Below are 19,745 nucleotides of genomic sequence, written 5' to 3'. Positions count from 1 at the left end.
CTCTCAATCTACCTATCTCGATCCTGGCTCAGCACCCAGATTGACCCTGGCGTGACCGGGATTGACATTTCCTCGTCGGCTGTCGACCAATCACAGTCGATGACGCCATTGCGTTTAGAAGTTCTTGAATAAAAAACCCGCGAGTTCTTCATGTGTGTATTATAATAAAGACGCAATCATCAGTTGTCATTTATAAATGCACTTATAAATCCGAAAACTAGCATCGCCATTACATCCGAGCCTAGCCTAGGCCTAGATCATCCGATATACTGTCCATTATCATAGGTCTATGACCTACATCGATTATCCTAACCAGCAACGGTAATGCGATTAACGAAGTCGGGTGCATGTGTTCGTATCGATTCCAAGGAAGTAAAGATCGACCGCAAGAATGTTTCGAGCGCGGGGCCGGTATTTTGATTGTGGCGGCGCTCTAACTTCCTGTTTCGACTTTCCTAATTTGGAGGTCAATCCAACTAAATTCAGGTAGTGTGACCGACCCAGAATTTCGAGCCTGGCTTGAAATCTCACCTGCGGTGAGTCAAGCCAGACTTGAGACTCTAGTGTGACCGTAGCCTAAGAACAATAACATTAATTATCAAACGTGACTATACATGCAGATGGGTACGATTCGTCTATTCAGAATTCAACCCCCCTCCCCACTCTCCTGTTCCTGTTGGTATACTGTAGGTTGGGGAGGCCGTGTCGCAACTCCTATTTTAGAATCTACCAGGGATATGACCAGACTGGGTAGAATTAAGTCACTTTTTGATGGAAAGAAATGGTTTGATTTTAGTATTACTTGTACTCAATGAGAAAGTCATATGAACATATAATTTATTAAAATATTGTCATTGTCACTTTTGCGGATTTTTAACATGTTTTAAGGTACTGCAGTCATAATTCGTCCTGCCTCGCATGAATTGCAGTTGACGTGGTCACGATGGTAGACGGCTTGCATGAATCGCATGCCTTGCTGACTTGCAGTTTGTCAATACCCATCCTGATGTTTGGGAAAGAAATCTTCTGGATCAATATCCTCAAAGTCTTTCAAAATTTTAACCCTTTCGCATACAAGATTCAAAATTTATTTTTGAAATTTTTTTTAGTGACAAATATAATTAAATATAATTTTTTCTATTTCAGTAATATAATAAAGTTTGATAACATTTGAAAGATAATATTTAATAACATTTTTTACCTAAATAATCTATTAGTTGGTGTTATAAAATAAAGAAAAAAATGAAAAATGAATTATTTTAATTAATTTTTATAATTAACTTTTATGAATAATTTTGAAAAAAATTCAACAGCCAGTATAAGAAAAATGAATCACGACATCAGCATAGATTATTCCTTTACAAAATAAATCTAAATTTGAATCACAATCAGGAAATTTGGAAGAAAAAATTAAATAAAAAATTTCACCACAAGTGGGGGGGGGGGCCTATGTAGGCTTCCCAAGCCAAACCTTATCACCACTTGCTTAGCCTATATTTATTTGTTCATTTAAAGATGTATTGTCCCATGCTAAATATAAAAAAAATCATAAAAATATTTTTTGAAATTAACTTGCCCATTTTGAAGTAACATAAATGTTATCAACTTGAACATAGAAATTAGTGTATTAAAAAAAATCTACCCATCAGTTTACAGCGAAGAATGATAGTCACTGGAAGTATCTTATTATTTTTATATAATTTTTTGGTTTAAAAATCAGGGTACACATTTATAAAATTCAATAATTTTTATGCACCAGTTAATAATTTGTATGCTATGGCAATATGAGCTAGTTTATTTCAAAATAATTTTTTATGATTTTTTGACAATAGCAAGGGACAATACATCTTTAAGAAATAGACCCTATGCTATACTATTTAGTGGTGGAAGAATTTTTTAATCTAGCTTGAGTGGTAAACCCAAATTAGTGATTAAAGCCCCATTCCCGGCAAAATTTCACTAAAAATGAATTTTTTTAGAAAATATGCATTTGCATTACTCCAATTATTATAAATCATGGAAAAATATTGGCATGAATTTTAGTTTTACACAAAAGAATAAAAAGAATGAGAAATACAGACTATTTCTCATAAAATATTACCATTTTCTCGACGAATTCATCGTTACTAGGCAAATTCAGAGGTTGTAGATCGCATCCACTGGAATACTCTCGCTTTTATGTATACTTTATACAGTCAATAAAGTGCGCCTTCTCTAATGAGATTAGGTTTTGTACTTCGCATCTCGCACAATGCGGTCGTTCGGTTTGGCTGAGATATGTTTGTTGTGTGTCAAAATCTCAGTCAGAATCAGTTTTTTAACAAATTTTAAATAATTCCTATGAAATATTATATTTCACAAGTGTCAATACTAGCAACGGAAAATATCATTTCGGCCATTTTTATGTGTGATAACAGAACCTAAATCGAGGTAAGGCTAGGCCTAGCCTAGCAGCGCTGGATAGGCTAATGTTTTCGGCGCCTACGTTATTTCTTCTCACGACCTATCGCAAAATGAAAATGAAAAATTCATCCGCATTTATTTTTTGTGTGGAACACAAAAAAATCAAATTTCAGTCTTATTTTACATTTTTTTCATTCTTAGGAATGTCTAAATTCAGTTAAACTAGCAATTCCGTATTATATTTATAAATCTTTATAACATTATACAAAAATCAGATTTTTCTTAAAAATTGAAATTTTGCCGGGAATGGGGCTTTAAGATGACATGTTGGCACATTTCAGAGACTGAAGCCAAGAAATTAAGGTGTATATTACAACGCAGAGGTTTTTTTTTATTCAAGATTCATGTTTGAACCCAAGAAACCATTTTACTACACATTTTTATTTCTAAGATTCATTTTGAAGACCTGTGTAGGGTATGATTTGTTTTATATTTTTATTATATGTTGTTTAATACTTTTGTATCATGAATAGTAGTTTGATGATAATAATAATAATAATAAATGGACATTTATAATGCGCTGGTATCCGTCAAAGATTATCATGGTGCATTGACAAGTCTGAGCTTTAGGCCAAGATGAATAACCAAACGAAATAAATAAAAACTTTAAATAAGAAATGCGAATGCCAAAACAATAGTGATAATTGGCACTGAAAAACCAGGGTGACTAGGGTGGGACATTTCAACATCTGATATCGAAGCAGCATCGCTATCAAACCCGTGTGCACGCTGGCACAAATTAGGCAGCACAGTATGCTGGGCTCCGGTACCTTCCACGATGTGTATATATCGTGAGTAGGCCGGTGTTGTGATAAAGGAATTATTTATATGTTGTATCATGAATAGTGTCATGATGGAAAAATGGTATATTAATACTGTATTTTATTTTGTTGTATCATGAATAGTGTCATGATTAAGGTACTCTGTAGATTATGTACCTATATGAAAGTTACAAGTATTACTTTGCTCTAATAATAATGTTTATTACAATGATTATTATATGAGGATTTCAACTATAGATTTGAATGGTTTATCATGAGTGTTGATTAGACGGAACAAAAGTAATGAGGCTATTGTTGTCGCTCATAATTTTGTTAGGCTTGATAAAAATGCAATGCATGACAATAAGTTCTATTTTTAGATAAAATATAGTATTATAGTCTATATTTAAAACAGTGTAAAGTTTTATACTATTATCCTTATTATTTACAACAGGTGAACTGTTAAGAAGATACAACTACTGAAATATTTTGATGCATATGTTGGCATTTTGTGTTGCCAAGTACTATGATTTAATCATAGAGCTATTAAACAACTAGAGTGCTGACAAGATGGCGAAGCAATGCAGAGTTATGTATGTGTACCATCCAAGATGGCCGTCGTAGTAAAGCGCCACCTTCAGGCTTATACATATTATTACCATAAATAAGCCCTCTGACTGACTATTATTTCATTAATGATAATGAGTAATGGTAATAACAAATTATTAAACTATCATAGCCAAAACGAGGCCAAGTGGAGCATCTTATTCAAAAATAAAGTACCAAGGAATGAAAATTAAAATCGTGTACATTACACCCAAACACAGCAACGCTCGAGTTTCAAACATACGGGTAACTAGCTGTACTGAACTTTTTAAGTAAATTGAGGGCGCAATTGCAAACGATGGTGCTTAGGCGAAATTTGATTGGCTAAATCTATGGCAGCCATCTTGGATGGTACACACACATAGCTCTGCGTATTTCGAAAATCGAATACATTGCAGTTAGCGCTCTAGTATTCTTATTATATCTCTATGGATTTAATTCACTAAGTTGATGATACTGCAAGTTTATGTTTAGTAGTATGTGGTATGTTTGCACATGTGGTGCAATGGGTGTACTCATACTTTCGACTTTTGTTGTTCTTTGAATTCATTTATTTTGCTTTGTTGTACGTTGACATTTATGGTTGTGTTAAATAAACCATTGAGAACTTAAAGCTACTGTGTTGAATCATTACTAAGAAGTCACGAAAATCTAACACTGTCAAACTAAACATAACCAAACACCTCCCACCCCCACCCCCCACACGACAGAAACTGACACCTGATCTAGTTTACAAATTTTTCAATTTAAGAATAACCTAATTGGTACAACTTAAGGGTTTAACGTGTGTGACATGCTCATAGTACATAGTTTTTCAGATGGTCATGACTGAAGTATGACATACGTTCCAATGTTGTTATGAAGGAAGCATTATATTCCCCACACAGCCCTTACATACAGTCTGGCTTAAATGTTGTATACTGTTTTTCAGATGGCCACTTTGAAGTATGACCTTTCAGATGATGATGTTGAAATATCAACAGGAAGCATTGCCTGCAAAGATCTCTTTGAGAACTTGCTTACGCCAATGAAGATGACACGACAATCGGTCGCACACAGTAGTGAACCGATTAAAGTGTATTTGAGAATCCGGCCCTTCACTGGTACTGAAGTAGAAGATGGCGAGTCACAGGTAGCCTACTATAATCCATTCTAAAACGGACATGATACGGTACTTGTGTTTGAACCTATCAGGTATCCATTCATGCTCCTGGGTGGAGAGAGACAACCAAATTTTGCCTTTGCCAAGGACACAAGCAATATTGTAAATGCATATTGGGCCGATTCGGACGAGTAAAATTTAACTGGGTACCACCAGCTGAGCGGTCGCGTGCGGCAATTAAATAATGCCCCTGGGTATGGAAAATTTGAAAAACATCTGGCCCAAAAACCCACCTTTTTTACTGGATATTTCATGAACACCTTGCCTCAAGGCGTAATTAATCACTCGTAACAAGGCCCAGGTCACAAGTTGACCCTTCAGATTTGTAAACAACGCCGGGTCAGAGTGCACTGGACAAAACGAACCTCGCGACCACGCTGCATGATTCTTCGCGTTGTTGCCCAAGCTTTCTTTCCACGCTGGTCGTTGTCTTCGTCGTTGCTGTACTTTCTTCGTCGAAAAGCTTGGTTTAGATCAAATCCGTCGTCGAGAAGCAATATTAAAGTTGTCAGGATAGTTATGTCGGCTGGGTTAATCATAATTCGGCGTCAATTTGTAAGGATAATCGCAAAGGAAATGAGTAAATTGTATAAAAAGTAAGCAGAAATAGCGTAAATTCGTGTATGAAGTATTGAAATTGCCGCGAAAACATTGCTAAATTGACACGGGGTCGTCACTCAGGTCCCAAACTATTCAGAATTCTGACCTTGCAGAAGCTTGTAAAATACGTAACTTCCGTCAAATTAATGGGTAAATGGATTGTTATTTTACTCGTCCGAACGACCGTCACATTTAGCGCCGAGGTTATTAGTAGATTACCCATGTAATTGAGTTTACGTCCGAATCCACCATTGAGGGAACTGCTCAAAGTTGAGAAGCTGAGATATGTGCTAAATCTGCTAAATTGGTAGCCATTGTGTATGCGATGTACCGTGGATATCTCGGTTCAGTTCCGTCTGTTGGTTCAGTTCCATCTGCTGCTCCCCAGTGTCTCTGCTGTAGGGCAGAAGAGACACTAAGCTGTTGTCCCATTTGCATGTTAAAGAACACAGCTCTTCGTAAAAGAGCAGAGGAATACTCTCCCGGTGTATTGCCCAATCACCAAAAGTCTTTGTGGTTTTATGTCTATGGTGTTCATTTCATTTTCATTTATTTATTTCATTTATTTTTTTTTTATTTCACCAGTTAAAACAACAATACAAGGACAAAAAAGACAGGACAACACCCTTGTCGGCAACGGGATAAACAAAAAGCAAACTTAATTGTACGACTGAATAAATCCAATCCAATAAAAAGCTAAAGTGCAGCCGCATTGCCAGACAGCTACTGGACCACTTGCTCTACACATTGTTTTTTATTATTTCTAAATCAAATTAGAAATCTTAAAATTATGTGGAAATGAAATAATGACGTCATTACTTACTTATAAAACTTGTGTGAACAAAGAATAATGATTTTTTGTGAATATTCTATTCAAACAGAATTGTATGGAAGTGGTGGATAACTCGTTTCTACTAACGCATGCCCCCCATGAAAGCTTCAACTTCAAAAATATTACACGTGTGGGAGGAGCTTTGACGCACAAATATACTTTCTCAAACATTTTTCATGAAGACACCAGTCAAAAGCGGTTCTTTGATGAGATGATGTTAGGAACCGTGAAGGATTTTGTAGATGGACAGAACAGCTTAGTGTTTACGTATGGTGTCACAAATGCTGGGAAAACACACACAATACAAGGCAAGTTAATCCTTAAGTTTATTTTTAGTGCATATTTCTTTATTCCTTTCCTCAAACCCGCTAGAAAACAACAATGTATGAGTCATCGACAGACTTTCCAAGTTAGACTAATTTGCACTGGCAGGCGCGAGACCTTTGATTTAAAAATCTCTCTCCTAGGGTGTAGGCACCCAGAACATTTTTTTCCCTAGATGCCAGGAAATGCATTCTTTGTGACTTTAAGTTAGTATTTTTACAACTGAAAGTCATAAAAATCTGCATATTTTCTTGGGAATGCATGTTTCTGCCGTTTGAACCTATCACTCTGACATGAGCTACGAATATGCTGCTTTGTAAAAGAACGATATATTTACAGTGTTGGTGCAGCTAATTTGATCCGATAGAAAAACTTATAAGAGAATTTTTGCCGATATTTATCAAAATTTACATAAATAAAAAAAAATAATAAAAAAAAATGTGTCTGCTTTTTAATTAAATACAGGTAGTGCCCAGGATGGAGGCATCTTACCACGTTCATTAGATGTTATCTTTAACAGCACCAAGGGCAGGCTTTACCCTGGAATGCAGATGAAACCTAAGCTGTTTGCTGATGTCATTATGCTGAATGAAACACAACTGAAGGCGGAGGAAGATAAGAAAGCCGCAGTTTTGCGTTTAGCTGTTCCCAATATTGGAGTATGTTTTTATTCTGACCTACTGTACTCATCTATCTACCTACATTCTTACAACTCATCAAACAGAACATCATGAATAAAATATTAATTTAAACAAAAACAAAAATATTGTATACTTTTTATGTTTAAAAGTTTTACCAAGGAACATAACAAGAACATGCACTAAAAATGTTATTGTCTAGAAATGATTTCATGAAGTACAAAAGTGTTTGTTGGTTATTAGTATTTCTACTAATATACCCTTTAACTGTGTTCATCCATTCCAGGTACAGTGGTATTGTAATTATTTTTCGGCAAAATAAATGAATTGAAATCTGAGAGTGCCATTTCCGGCCATCTAGAAGCGCCATATAATCATAAACTTTCTTGCGTCAGCTCCAACCATGGTAGGGCTGAGGTGGTCTAGACTCTCCATCTCAAAAAGTCCCTTCTTAGGCCCCTCTATTTAAAATTCCTGGATCTGCCACTGAGGTACCCACACTGTGCAGTACATTTGTTTGGGCATTCCTTTATTGCAGCTAGAGGTTAGCATTCATAATTCCTTTTTGTAGATTTCACAAATATATTTTATGCAATGCATATTTTTTACTTCCCTATATAATTTTATTTTAAAAAATCCCGGAAAGTCATGAATATTATGATATTCTGTTTTCTTATTTTAGGATGACAGCAATGTTTCTGAATCAGACTCTTCAAGATTATCAGAAAACTCAATTGCTGAGGATTCAACATTTTCAATAGCCCTAGATGAAACAAAAGATGGAGAATGTAAGTTTACTTGGATGTTATTCAAGTTTTTGTTTCTGGTACGATATGTGCATTATCACTACAAGAAGCCAAAGTTCAACAAATTGTAGATTATAAATATATCAACTTGAACATAGATATTAGTGTATTTAAAAAATGTTTGCCAAAAATTTTACAGCGAAAATGATTACTGACCTTGTAATATAACAACTTACTTTTAAATGGCAACTCCCATTTATCAATTAATACTTGGTAAGATTACCTATACGACAAAGGTATAACTTGGGAATTCCCCTTCATGCCTATTCTAAACAACAGAGCTGTGGTTGTCTAGGCCTGTTGAGACAAACTAAACCCATGTGCGCTGCACTGGGCGAGCCAACCAATTAGCGTTCGTGAACGTGAAACAGCAACCATGTGCTATGCACTGGGCGAGCCAACCAATTAGCGTTCGTGTACGAAACTATGTCTACTCAGCTTCGTGTAGAAAATTCGACCAGACGAGTTCTTCCATGGTTTGCCACACGAAGCTAAGGATCAGAAAGCAATAATTTTGAGCACCATCGGTAGTTGTTCATCTCACTCAGTTCACATGGTTTTAGATTATAACAACCCGGTATAAGACTCAATCAATGTTGCTGTTTAATGAAAATACGTTGCATTATGGTTTGTTAATTGTTGTAGTTTATTGTTATAGTCTTTTTAATTATGGTTGCTCTCAAAAGGGCCGTTTGTTTTGAATATTTTCGGGGTTTTTGATGACGTCATCGTCCATACGAGGCGTACGTAAAACTGAGGGTTCGTATAACTGGGGTACATAAAAACGAGGTTCTACTGTAAATATTAGTTTTGGCTACAATTTCAAAAAGTTGGGCGTTATGGCTCCTACATGGTCTATTTATCTTCGGCAAACAGACAACTGACTTAATATTGATTTTTTTTGTTCATAACTTTATAAAGGAATACAAGCTGATTTATTTCTCGTCGAGATTCTAGTGTCATCCAATTTAGTTTAGCCAGCATATCGGTCACACTGCTTTTCTTGGATTTAGTCATTGCAAACAATTGCACTTTCTCAAGAGAAGTAATATTTTTCTTTGTAAAGGAACTCCATGCGACACTACCATATTCAAGGTGTGGTCTGACCAGTGTAGAATACAATTTTTCTTTCACATTACGGGATGCAGGATGGTGGTTATGCCCCTTTTACCCCCAGTTCCTAGCCTGGCTTTAATGTACACTATGAAGCTCATCAGTTTTGTCTCAATTATAGTTGTCAGTTGCTTCATTTTAGCTCATAATAAATTTTGTTTCATTCTATATTTTGTGCATATTATTTACAATTCATTTAATTGTAATTTTCATGTTTTCATAGCTGTTTCCAACATCTTAAACGACATTAATCTGAGAATTACAGACAACACGTCGGTAGAAATTGAGTCACAGGGACCAGTCAAATTTTCAATCTGGATTTCATTTGTTGAAATATACAATGAATATATATATGATCTACTAGAGCCTATGCCCAAGGGCAAGAAAGCTCGTAGACCTACACTGAAACTTGCAGAGGACAAGAATGGTAATGTTTATATAAAAGGTATGGTGATAAATTATTTTATTTACATCAATTTTTATAAAGTTTAAACATTATATCACAACCTGTTGTATTTATTGACTGGTACACATTTAATAATTTTATCCTTTTATGCATTGTAGCTTCAGCTGAGCATTCAATCACATTTTTCGTCTGTCAAACTCAATTTCTACATGTGTGGCGAAGACAAACCTAACCAGTCACTCGTCGGAAAAATCGATTTTGACCTTTTATGATATTATTAATCAGTAAAGTAAATGAAACTTTTTGTTGCATAGTTATGCAAGTTTAAATGTACTGCTCTACAGAGAACAACTTTTGAGAATTCAGCCTTGAAAGTTTACCGACGCGCTGTGAACCCCTTTGAGCGTTGAAGCGACCCGCGCTGAACAACATAGCAAAACATTTCCCTAGCAACGGGGTAGTTACAGTGGCTAGATCTTGTTGAAATTTGGCACACCTAATTGACATACATAGTTCTCAGAAACTTCCAAATTTTATTGAAATCCTGCCATGCCTTGTATATTTAATCGTAGTACAAATATCGTCGAAGGTACTGAAATCATTCCTACATCGTTATTTAAGCCTAGGTTTTGAACATTAGGCCTAACAAGAGGAACCATGTTATTGTCGTCTGAGTCTGCAAACGCAAAGGCAGGCCCTGAAGTTGAGAGGTCGTTTTCCTCATCTTCATCTCTAGTACAATCGACATCCGTACCGAAAAAGTCGTTGAATAACTTGCAAGTTTCATCACCAACAATTTGCTCTCGGTAATACCGCAACTTTTTGCAGAGTTCTTCTTTATCATCCATACCGGACACTCAACTGTAATGTGCGTTGATGTGCGAACATGTTTGTTTTAAACGAAGTGTATCTGAGCATGCGCATATGCAGTAGGCTGTTGCGTCATATCATGTTAACCAATCAGAGTGCTTCTTCTAACACCGCGTTGTTAAGGCCAAATATAATTTGTTTACGTCACTTAAAAATGTTATAATTGGTTACAATGAGGATCTGTAGATTATTTTATCCAATGAAAGCTTATTGAATAACCTTACACTTGTACCAAGCACAAAACACTTTCTTTGAAACATGACGTCGTACACTGCAAACGAAAGTTGGCAAATTCACGGCAGAAAAATACAGATTTCAAATATTTCTCAAGGAGAGACCCTCACAAAATCGTACAAAAATGTAATTTTTATGTTGAAATTAGGAAAATTAATGAGATAGCATGATACATAGATATATAAAGGTAAGTTTAATGCAATAAAAAATATTTCAAATTGTTTGTCCTTACAACATGTTTTGGGCTATATCTCAATTCACGATTTGCGACGAGTGACTGGTTTGGCTTGTCTTCGCCACATGCATGGATAATCAAAAATCACACACTATCAGACAAAATTAGTTCAAACATTGGCTTCCTAACTCTGACAGACAAACATCTGGATAGTAAAATGTCCAGCTTAACGCTTAGCAGACAGAATTGGTGACATACCTCCCCTGAATTAATATAATCTCAATGTTACTTGATAAAAGGCCTTCGGCACCAAATGTTATCTGTACACTAAACGCCAAACAGTGGCTGTCTAGGGCGAAAACAACTTTATTCTAAAAATGTCCCCTGTTACATGAACCATGCCTCCTGCGCAGATGCACTTTTGCAGCAGTGTTTCCAAATTTCACAGTAGTCGTCTTCCGTGCTGTAGATGATAGTCGTCAGTGCTTTTAGTTGTCTCTTTAAAGTTAAGGGTAAAGCTATAAATGTAATTGAGTAACGTTAAATAGTGTGAGTCATGTTTGAATATAAAGAATATAATTGCTGTATAACAATTCAAGTGGCAGTGACTCAGAAGTGCTAGCAATGATAGATAGCGCTGCTCATTGATTCTATAGGTTTGACAGAGGTGATGGTCACATCGTCTGATGAAGCATACAAGATGCTCAAGATTGGCCAGAAGAATCTAAGCTTTGCTTCTACCAAACTGAACTACCGCTCCAGCCGTAGTCACTGCATGTTCAGAATTAAAGTGCTACGTGTTGTTGACATGGCCGAGCCACATGTAGCCAGAGTCAGCATGTGAGTAAATTTCCTGAATTTGTTATATTATCTCAAGTTGTGGGAGTAATGTATAAACCATTTTATTGGATTTGTTTTGAAACAGCGTCTCGCAACTCACTGGTGGACTTCCAGCAGCATAGCATGAGCAGCTGGCTAGGTGCAAGTAGGGCACCACGCAGCAGATAGCGCCGCTAGACCTTTGCTATAGCAGCAGTAGACAACAGATAGGACATTGAAATAGCTTTTCAAGACGTAGACTTGTTTTTAATATAAACATTTCATGTTTTTGCCATTTAAAAATATTTGTGCTCGTTTATTTTTTATCGTTGAATTAATCCAAATTTCGCGAAAATGGTCTATAATTGTTTAAAATTCTACAAATCACCTTTAAGAATGGTTTGATTTGTATATAACTACCCTAATTGTTTTTTCTTAAATATATAGGTTGTCATTTTGTGATCTGGCAGGCTCTGAGAGGTCTACCAGGACACCGAGTGTTGGAGACAGAATGAAGGAGGCTGCCAACATTAACAACTCGCTGCTGACATTAAGAAAATGCATCAAGGTGTTGAGATACAATCAGCACCATCAACAAAAGTTAGTTTGATGCTTATTTCTCTTTGCAAATATTCATTAACAATAGCATAGAATGTAGAAACTACCACTTTAGTGTAATATGTTATTTATTTGTGTCTTTAATTGTATGGATGAGAAAAAAATATCTGATTTTGTCGTATTTAGAGGTCAGAAGGTGATTCCGTTTCGGGAAAGCAAGTTGACCAGATTGTTCCAGAGCTTCTTCATGGGTCATGGAAAAGCATCGATGATAGTTAATGTCAACCAATGTGCCTCAGTATTTGATGAGACTATGCATGTGCTCAAGTTTTCTGCCATAGCCAAACAGGTTAGTGCAAATAATATTTCTCATTCAAGAGGTGGGTAGTATGTATAAGCAATATATTAGCAAGAGACAATACATCTTTAATAATTAACACAGTAGCAATCAAGATAGAGTTGATAACAAAAGATATACGAAGGACAAAAAATTGATAGAGCACCAATGTATGGTAACTTTACCTTTTTGATGCATGAAGGAGGAAAATATAGAAAAATAATTTATGTCAAGTAATCAATATAAATGATTTCAAAAGCATTCAGAAGTAGCCCATAGTTTTACCACTTGCATCCTTTTTCATTCAAGGTGACAACAGTCACTTCAGAACTTGAAAAGAAGTTGGAAGAGGTGATAAACCCAAAGATAGCAGCTGCTAGAGTTTTGTCCAATAATCAGGCTGCCAAAACTCCTCAGGCTTCAAGACAGAGCATTGCCTGGACTGAAATGCCAGACAAGAGCGGATCTGAAAACACTATTATAGAAGAGGATGAGGAGGAAAACTCGTACAAAAAAGTAAATTTTCTTTCAACAATTTAATTTTTAAAGAGCTTATGACACAGATTCCACATATCGTCGATCTTTTGGTTGTACATGATAGAAAATAAATTCTAGAATACGAATCCAGCTTTTGTATTTGACAATTCGACCCAGTTAATATAAAAAACATCTTTTAAAATGTCGTTATTTAAAATTGGGAGAAACCGTCTTCAAAAAGTGGCAACCCGAAAGGTCATCGTTGCTACGTCATAAGTTGGAGACAAAAGGTAAACAAAGCCGAGCGTACGCTGTGTGACTATTTATCGGTCTGTTATACACATCTGGATGTGTATAAGAGACAGGAGTGCCCTGTGTGGATGTTTTGGACATGGTTCTTCAGGCTATCAAATTTTGCCAACATTTCTTGAGGATCCCCATAAGGGGTAGAAGAGGCAACCCAATATATGTGATTGTTGATGCTTTTGGCCCACTCCTGCACAACCTCACAATCCTTTTGTTTTCCCAGTGCTCGCACCCGCTTTCCGAGACCTTAAAAAATAATTCAAAGTGTTTTTGTGTAAGTAACCTTGTGTAAGTCAAATTTTATCAAGCTGAACAAATTATCATTCCTGCTTTACATCTGACTGTGTTATTATTTACATACATAATTTTCATATAACAACATCCAATCTAAAATCACAATAAAATCAACAAAACAAAAATGAAGTAGTACCTTTTGCAACATGCCACACATCATAGAAATGTTGGACATCCTTCATGTTTTCTCGGATCCACTTTGCAACCTGTAGGTGTCGGTCTGTCACAATATCTTTTATTTTCAATTGCTCTGCTTGAATTGCAGCCACTCCAAGTTTTAGTCCAGCCAACTCCATATGGTAACTCCCACCAACCATGTTTTTCTAAATTACAATAAATCAGGAAAAAGTATTTATTGTGTACAAAAAAAAATGCTACACAGTATGTAAACACACACACAAAACACGGCATACTGTATCTATAAATAAGTTTCAGGTCTTACCTGGACCAGTTGTGTATCCAGAATTTTGTTTGTTTCCAAATCCATCAAGGTATATGACCCAAATTTGGCTGTGTGCCCTGGGCTGTCCATCCTAGCATCTCCACCTAAAATAAAATTGACAAAATTATTTCAAAGTAACCTTGAAAGATTTATAAGCCTGTAAGTGTTTTTTACTTCTCATCCAACATCATCACTTAAGTTTAAAAAATCAACCAATTATTAAAGTTTGTACAGTATTTTACAATTGCCCTCTTCAAAATTAGCTTACCTAATACCAATGGCTTCCTGTGTTCTATTGCCTCCTCAACCAACACTTGTCTTTGTCGTTTCCAGACTCTAACAATACTAGGCTGCAAATATTGTTGTTGGTGTCGATAATATGTCCTTTCAGATATGACGCACAGATTTATATGGGAAAGTGCACGTAGCATCTTACGAACACAGGAACCGGAGTAAAGAATGGTGGCTGACAAAAGGATATTTCCAGCTGCTGTATCCTTGATTCTGGGTTGGCTGCACCACTCACGCTTCTCTTGACAAAACTTGCACCTTTGTGTAATGGTGACACATGTCCCAGTTATCCTCTCTATCTTTGGTTTGGTTGGACAATGGCAAACATTGCATGAACAAAACAGATTAAGTAGCTGCTTTTCGAAGACGATAAACTTTCTCTCATCTGCTGGGTCCATAGATTTTGGTGTATCACTCTCTGACCTACATCATGGCGATAAAAATTTAAAATTTTACTACAGGTTATGATCACATTCATGTTCACCCAAACCACCACATAATTTACTTTTATGGCATGTACAACACCAGGTATCCCCTAAAGTCCATGGTAATGTTGTCTCAATCCCCACCACTTACATCCTCCTCCCCCCCCACTTTTTCTGACATCTCTGGATCCATACCTGATCATATTAATAGAATGGTGAGATGGAGAATGTCATTATCAACTTACGTTGTAAAAGATGAGTCAAGATGTGTGTCCATGGGATCAAAAGTCTTATCTCCTCTATCACTCTTGACAGGAGATGACTCTGCATCGCTTACAATTGGGGACGATGTTGACATTGGTTCAAAGTTGACTGGCTCTGCAGTGAAATCGACATTCTCAACTGATGGTTGTCCAGATGAAATGATCATAGGAGATGCAACAGGGGATACATCTAATCCAGTGATTACAGGATCAGTCTGAGTTTCTAAAAAGAAGAATTGCTAATTGAATATATTTATGACCGTATCTCAATTTTGAAAGGATGGATTTAAGTTTTTGTCTTCTAAATTAACTTCTACAAAACAAACCCATTTGACAATCTACAGCAAGGTTTTCTTTTTGTATCCTATGCTCAACCACTTCAGAATTCCTATGTTAGTGTTTCCAGCTACTATATTGTATATATTCTGTACTACAGTGGGAAACCTTATATGATAACATACAATTTGCCTACCGTTTGTAACCATTTTTGGGCAAACTTGAATACGTATAGACCTCTTGTATTTGGTAGTCTTCTTTTTTGGAGCGGGACTCTGTGAAGTTTAATGAAAATACATTACAGTACTATATTCACGATGCAGCAGCATCTATTGCATGAGTTAGTACATCGTAGGTACCTTTCAATATATTATTGTATATATAGGCCTAGTACAAACAAGTGCATAAAGAGGGGAGGGTCTAAATTAGTAATAAGCATTGCCTCGTAAAATTAACTTGAATATTTGACTCACCTGTTTTTTCTTGGCAAGTTGCTGGCTCTGGTAGTCCTTGACAAAAGAAGCCATGTGGTTTGAAGCATTTTCGATGGTTTGCAATGGCATACAGCAGGTAGTAGTAGGGGTGCTTGGTGCTTGCTGTTCCACAACTTCATCTTGTTGAAGGATTTCATCAACCACCTTTAAATAAAAAGTAGTTTGTCAGACTTACACTATTATGTTAGTAACATCATTTATAAGCATCGTTGCAGTAGCCTAACTCTTTTCTACTCCTCCTTCACCCTCTACCTCTACTAGGCCTCTAGGGAGTAGAATAGGCCTAGCCTAGGCCCTAGCCTTGGTTGATATCTAGCCTCAGACTCTAGGCCATACAGTACATACAGTTTTGAATACAGTATTCAAAATTGTTAATAGCAAATTTCTGTATTTTATGGCTATTTCCTAGGCTTAGTTGAGCTAAAAATACAGGTACATGTCTCGTGTATCATTTCGTAGGCTAGGCTACACGCCGACGGGTACCGCCGACGGTATTCCTTTGTTTTTTGGCCAGTCTCGCTTTGTTTATCTAATTTGGTATTTTCACACTTACGTCTCGTCTCCGGCGTTTGACAGAACTTGTCCTTTTCTCTTTATCCGTAATGGCCGTGGCTTTATATTTCTTTATTGTTGGAACTGCATCGGCCTTTAGTTTTAACTTATACGGCAGTCCTAACTTTCTCTTCATGATGCAGGACGACTCAAAGCAGGTGTTATCGTCAAAGTGCATGCTGCATATCTTGGAGTATTCACCGGGGCTAGAAAAATCGGCCCTCGTAAATTGTACAAAACGCGTCCATTGACGTCTCAATCTTGGATTTTTAGGAAATCCGAAGAAACTTACATCATCAGCCGAAGTAAGAAAGCAATCACCAACCACACAATTGACTGGCATAATATTGTAATACGAAAGTAAACTTGTATATAATTATAAAGCTAAAGGTTCGCTCGCGATAACAATGCTGAAGATCAGAGTTCAGCGACCGCGTTTCTGGACGACTACAATTAATGACGTCACACACTGACTGGCCTGTGACCTTAGCAATTTTCAAGATTTCGGACTTCGCTTAAAATTTAGCGCCAGTAAAAACCACCAAAAATCACTTTTTTCATAAAATATTGGAAAAACTGGGTTAGATATCAAAATTTGATAATATATAGAACGTATTTACGACGAAAATAACCAAATTTAAGTCATGTCATAAGCTCTTTAATAATGGCCGGCATTACTATTTTTAGATTTGGTTACCTCCAATGTTCTTTTTGATTATTAGTTAGTTTTGAGAATTAAATATATATAATTGTCCCCTGAAAATGAAAAAAAACCAAAGAAATTTTTCTGTTTAGCGTCCAATGTCAGCTACGAACAGCCTTGGGCCCAGTCATTCAAGGCGAACAGATAAACATCACGCAGTAGCTAGGTCATGGAGGAATCCATGGCTACTAGACACACAGAGAGAAATCACCTTCTCCGCATGTTACAGCGACAAGGAGAAGTTGATTTCCGTCTGTGTGAGCACCGTGAAGTTAAAACATCCATGTCATGTATCCATTCCACAATGCAACGTGGGACAAAAAGTTAATAAACAACGCAACGATTTCCGGACGAAATACTGTGAATGAACCCTTCGTACAGAGCATAGTCCCAATAGCGTTGTCAAGGAGATTATCTATTAATTAAAACGACACACCAGTAAAATGTTAGATAAAGTGATAGTTATGCCTTCCATTGTTTTAATAAAGTGCATAAATCGCCTTATGAATACTTAAAAAATCGATTGTAATCAACCTGAAATGAAAAAGGAACTCAATTAAGCAATTGTTTCTACAACGGCTCTTTTTCAGTAGACGTTTAATTTGGATTTGGTATGTCATTAGATTCATATATCAGTCTACATGTAAATTACACTCACATTCCCCAAAAACATTGCTAATTACGGAGGAAATTTGCAGAGAATGAAATTTAAATTTGTTAGATATATTTTAGATTTGACTCTAAAACAAAACCACGAGGGTTTCTTATTTATTTTAATAAATTTGTTTAATTAAAAATTCAGCAAGTTGTCACGCACTATGAGGCGATCTGACATCATGACAGCCAAGCACATGGGATTTTTACCCAGCCACATGACCTGATATTTACAATGCATTTCGCATCGTGACTGCGAAGAATGCATTGTGTTTACAGTTTAGAAAAAAATGTCAGACCGAAAATGCACGTAAAAACAATGTAAAAGCATTCATTTTATTGGTACAGTAATTCAATTTGCTGTGCACTACAGCTAAACAACAGGTACTGTACGTATTATATGTTAAATAATATGTTAACTTTTTGTAGGCTAGTCATACCGAATTCACTGACTGGGCTATGCTAAGCCTCATTTAGGCTAGGCCCTAACTGGCCTACCTTATTCGGAAAGGATTCAATAGAAATGTTCCACAAACCAATCTTTCCGGAAAACCGAACACCGTACCGAACATCGTATTGTGTGCACTGTACATACAAATAGATTCCTGTATTTATATTTCATACAGACACAACAGAACGATTTTTCTGTATCTGTCAGTGTTACTTCATCGGTGATGGCCAGCAAATACACAAATATGGTATTTGGGGCTTTCGAAGTTGGCAAGATAGTGGCTAGTGAAAGGGATTGAGGACCAGTAAAAATATTAATTTACTGGTCCACTTGGCTAGTTAAAAAAAACCTTAAGGGAAACCCCTAAACAACATAGATGGTGCCACCCAAGTGCAAGTCCCAACTACAATAGTTCTTGAAAGAAAGCAAATTTTCAGTGATTTCAAATTCTCCATCATTTTATGTTAATGACTTATATAGTTTTTGTTATAGAAAATTAATTAATCTAATGGTGGTCTAACATGAATTATAAAGTTACCGGATATCTAAAATTTAAATGAGCTCTTGTTATTGGTTAGTTTGATAGCTGTTGCTTGCCAGCCATCTTAAGCTACACTACAACTAGGACTTTATTTATCGTATTTAGAAATTTGATTATTTGTTTATGATTTAATTATTAGTTCGACAGGGCTAGAAATTTACTTTTTTAGCCACTAGCAACCTATTGCTAAAATGTGCTAGTTGTTAAAAATGTAACTAGCAAAATGAGCTGCTCAACTAGTAAAATATATTGATACCAACTCACCATATTATTTTCAGAAAATAAATTGTATGAAAATAACTAATGATGTACTTCTATAAATTTGTGTGTTAAATGTTTTAATATAATATTTTCTGTTATGGTGAGTGTATTACAATAAATATCACAAACAAATAGCCAAATGAGTAAGAAATCGATTTCTATACCTTGTACATTTATTCACTTCAGTGTCGGAACATTTTCAATATGAAAAAAAAAAAAATCACAGATACAAAATAAAAATTTATTATTATATACTTAATTTATTTTTTAAAATAAGTTAAGCTTATCATCCATTTAATTTTCATTTTGTATCTGTGATTTTGTTTTCATATTAAATATGTACGATGGCCCACAAGGGACACACTGCAAAGAAAAAGAAATGCTGCAAACAAAAAAGAAATCATGGAAACAGAAAAGAAACGCTGCAAACAAAAAAAGAAATGATTTTGCAGTGTGTCCCTTGTGGGCCATCGTAAATATGTACTGCTTATTGGAATTTTTCAAAATAATATAATTATAAACAATAACATTTATTTTATATTAATTTTATATCAAATTATTTTGAAAATAAAAAAAAAATATACTTGTTTAGTGTCGCACCCTCAGAAATG

At 35.8% G+C, this 19,745-nt stretch overlaps 1 protein-coding gene across 1 annotated transcript in view; it reads left to right on the top strand.

Annotated features, from left to right (window-relative positions):
- LOC117108719 (kinesin-like protein KIF20A) overlaps positions 1-19,745 on the top strand; it is a 38,318-nt gene that overhangs the window by 7,049 nt on the left and 11,524 nt on the right. The window contains exons 2-10 of the mRNA XM_033250838.1: positions 4,762-4,962; positions 6,474-6,736; positions 7,218-7,407; positions 8,069-8,174; positions 9,529-9,750; positions 11,647-11,830; positions 12,257-12,409; positions 12,554-12,716; positions 13,014-13,220. Coding sequence (XP_033106729.1) covers positions 4,762-4,962; positions 6,474-6,736; positions 7,218-7,407; positions 8,069-8,174; positions 9,529-9,750; positions 11,647-11,830; positions 12,257-12,409; positions 12,554-12,716; positions 13,014-13,220 — 1,689 coding nt within the window. The remainder of the gene's footprint in view (positions 1-4,761; positions 4,963-6,473; positions 6,737-7,217; positions 7,408-8,068; positions 8,175-9,528; positions 9,751-11,646; positions 11,831-12,256; positions 12,410-12,553; positions 12,717-13,013; positions 13,221-19,745) is intronic.

Source organism: Anneissia japonica, unplaced genomic scaffold (assembly GCF_011630105.1).
Source record: "Anneissia japonica isolate Jap-2015-1 unplaced genomic scaffold, ASM1163010v1 scaffold26_len2425191_cov177, whole genome shotgun sequence".
NCBI lineage: Eukaryota > Metazoa > Echinodermata > Crinoidea > Comatulida > Comatulidae > Anneissia > Anneissia japonica.
This window is presented reverse-complemented; position numbering and strand designations above follow the sequence as displayed.